The sequence below is a fragment of the Helianthus annuus genome, chromosome 10, assembly GCF_002127325.2.
Source record: "Helianthus annuus cultivar XRQ/B chromosome 10, HanXRQr2.0-SUNRISE, whole genome shotgun sequence".
NCBI classification, from domain to species: Eukaryota; Viridiplantae; Streptophyta; class Magnoliopsida; order Asterales; family Asteraceae; genus Helianthus; species Helianthus annuus.
Window position 1 is genome coordinate 37,954,384 of NC_035442.2, and position 2,907 is coordinate 37,957,290.

Below are 2,907 nucleotides of genomic sequence, written 5' to 3' on the forward strand. Positions count from 1 at the left end.
AAATAAATTTCTCCTCTTTCCGAGTTAACTTAGTTAGCGGCGACGCAATCTTGGAGAAATCTTGAATGAATCTCATATAGTATCCCGCAAGCCCTAAGAAGCTTCTAATTTCCGAAGGATTCTTCGGAGGGCTCCATTTCGACACGACCTCTATCTTTGATGGATCCACCAATATTCCATTGGCATTTATGATGTGGCTGAGGAATTGCACCTCTCGTAACCAGAAGGCGCACTTTGAGAATTTTGCATATAACTTTTCTCACCTGAGTGTCTCTAACAACTCTTGTAGATGATGTGCATGATCTACTTCACTTTTTGAGTATACCAGAATGTCGTCGATAAACACAATTACCGACTTATCTAACATTGTTTTGCAAACCCGGTTCATGAGGTCCATGAAAGTCGCGGGTGCATTCGTCAGACCGAATGACATTACGAGGAACTCGTAATGCCCGTATCGCGTGCAGAAAGCCGTCTTCGGTACATCATCTTCCTTGACTTTTAATTGGTGATATCCCGATCTAAGCTCAATTTTCGAAAACCAATTCGCACCTTGTAATTGGTTGAATAGATCGTCTATTCTCGGAAGCGGGTATCGATTCTTTACCGTGAGTTTGTTTAACTCCCGGTAATCGATACACATTCGCATGCTCCCGTCTTTCTTTTTCACAAATAGTACCAGCGTGCCCCAAGGAGACACGCTCGGCCTTATAAATCCTTTGTCGAGCAAGTCTTGAATTTGCGACATCAATTCTTGTAATTCCGACGGCGCGAGTCGGTACGACGCTTTTGCTACCGGTTTCGTGCCTGGAACCAATTCGATTCCGAACTCTACCTCCCGTTCTGGCGGTATCCCCGGTAAATCTTCCGGAAACACATCTTCGAAGTCACGTACTACCGGTATGTCTCCAATCTTCAGTAATTCTTTCTCGGCTTCATTAGCGTATAACATAAACGCCCTACATCCATGCTTCATGAGTTTGTGAGCTTTCAACATTGAGCATATTATAGGATTGCCTCCTTTTCGCCAAAGATAGTGACGTGTTTTCCGCTCGGATATGTTAGCTTTATTTCTTTATGGAAACACACGACTTTGGCGTGGTGTCGAGATAACCAATCCATCCCGACCACCACTTGAAATTCTCCCATCGACATCGGGATTAAATATATTGAGTACTCCTCGTCATCAATGTCCAATTTACAATTTTGGCAAATATCACAGACTATGAAACTTCGTTATCTCCTATCTCAACCTCTAAAGGCATAGATAATTTTGTCAATACAAATGAAGGATGTCGAATAACTCCATATGAAATAAAGGACTTATTCGCCCCCGTATCAAATAATACACGTGCAGGGATTGAGTTTATTGAGAATGTACCTGAGACCACATCGGGTTCTGTTTTTGCTTCAGCCGCTGTTAGTTGAAAGGACCTGGCCTTTGCCTTTGAAGCTTCTGATGGAGATTCTTTAGCATCTCTCTTTCCAATTAAGTCTGGACATTCAAACTTTTTGTGGCCAGGCTGATAGCATTTGTAACAAACTGAGACTTTCCCCGGACATAGAGATGCCGTGTGCCCTGTTTTCCCGCATATAGGACACGATTTGTCCTTGAAACGGCACTCGCCCTTGTGCCCTTTTCCACAAGCTTTGCAACTTGGCGACCCACCCTTTGCATCCGTTTTCTTTGCTAATTCAGCCGTTCGAGCCTTCTTTGTAGGGCTTGGATTCACATCCTGTTCCCTTCGCTCGCCCCTCTCGATTTGTTTCTTCAACTCAATTTCCCGCTCCCGAGCGGTGTTGATAATTTCCGTGAGGGTTTCATACTTTGAGGGAGTCATGAACTCCCGGTATTCAGCACTCAACATATTGTAGTAGTAATATATCTTCTGCTCTTCAGTGGTGACTAACTCGTCACAGAATCTCAGCTTATCCATAAAGATGCCCGTGATTTTATCAATTGTTTCACCCTTCTGTCTTAACTGGATGAACTCTTCCTTAATCCTGTTGATGACTGCCTTGGGACTATGATGTTTAAGGAATGGCACCTTAAACTCATCCCATGTCATGACCCTTGCCGCTTCGGCTCCTATCTCCTTCTTTTTGTTATCCCACCAATCTTTGGCTTGACCTCTCAACTGACCCGTTCCGTAAGCAACAAAATTACTTACGTCACAGTGGGTCCTTTCAAACACCCCTTCGACGTCACTTAGCCATCTTTGGTAAATTATCGAGTCAACCTCCTCGTTGTAGATTGGCGGTTTATACGCCATAAACTCTTTGTACGAACATCCTTTACGTTCTCCCGATTTCTCTTTCATAAGGTTGACACTATCTTCCAACCTTTTGACTCGTTCCTCGACTAATGATAACACTGTGCTTTGAATTTTGTCTATGAACCCGGATAGACTACCCTCAATTGCCTTTCCCACTTCTTCGGCAATTATTTCTTTCATTTGTTCGGTGCTTGTCGGCACCGGATCATCGACATTCCTTTCTGTCATCTCGAAACTGAAATGTTTACTTCAATTATTAAACATTTCATTTATAACATAGCTTTATTCACTTTGGTTTAACCAAGTTCGTAACTTGCTTTGATCGTTCTTATTTAGTGCACCTTCCGGGTTTGAGTGTGTTTACACACCCTTCCCGTGCACTTAAATTATCATTTCTTTTACATACATAAGATAAGATCTACTAAAATAAACAATTAATCCTTACTGGACGATCGATCAAGCTTGAACCGAACACTTTGTTGACAACCTTAAGCTCTGATTACCAACTTGTAACACTCCATATGTTTTTATAAGAATTTATCATAAACTAGGTATTTTAAAAACCAAAGTTTTTAATTTGATGTCAAACATAGGAAAATTTTCATAAAGTTAACATGTTCGATGACTACTA

The 2,907-nt window shown here is 41.8% G+C and overlaps 1 protein-coding gene across 1 annotated transcript; it reads right to left on the reverse strand.

Moving 5' to 3' along the window:
• Positions 1-1,223: 1,223 nt before the first annotated feature.
• On the reverse strand, positions 1,224-2,504 carry LOC110881092. The gene has a single exon (XM_022129463.1). It carries the CDS (start codon positions 2,502-2,504, stop codon positions 1,224-1,226), a length of 1,281 nt encoding a protein of 426 aa, XP_021985155.1.
• Between the last annotated feature and the right edge of the window lie 403 nt (positions 2,505-2,907).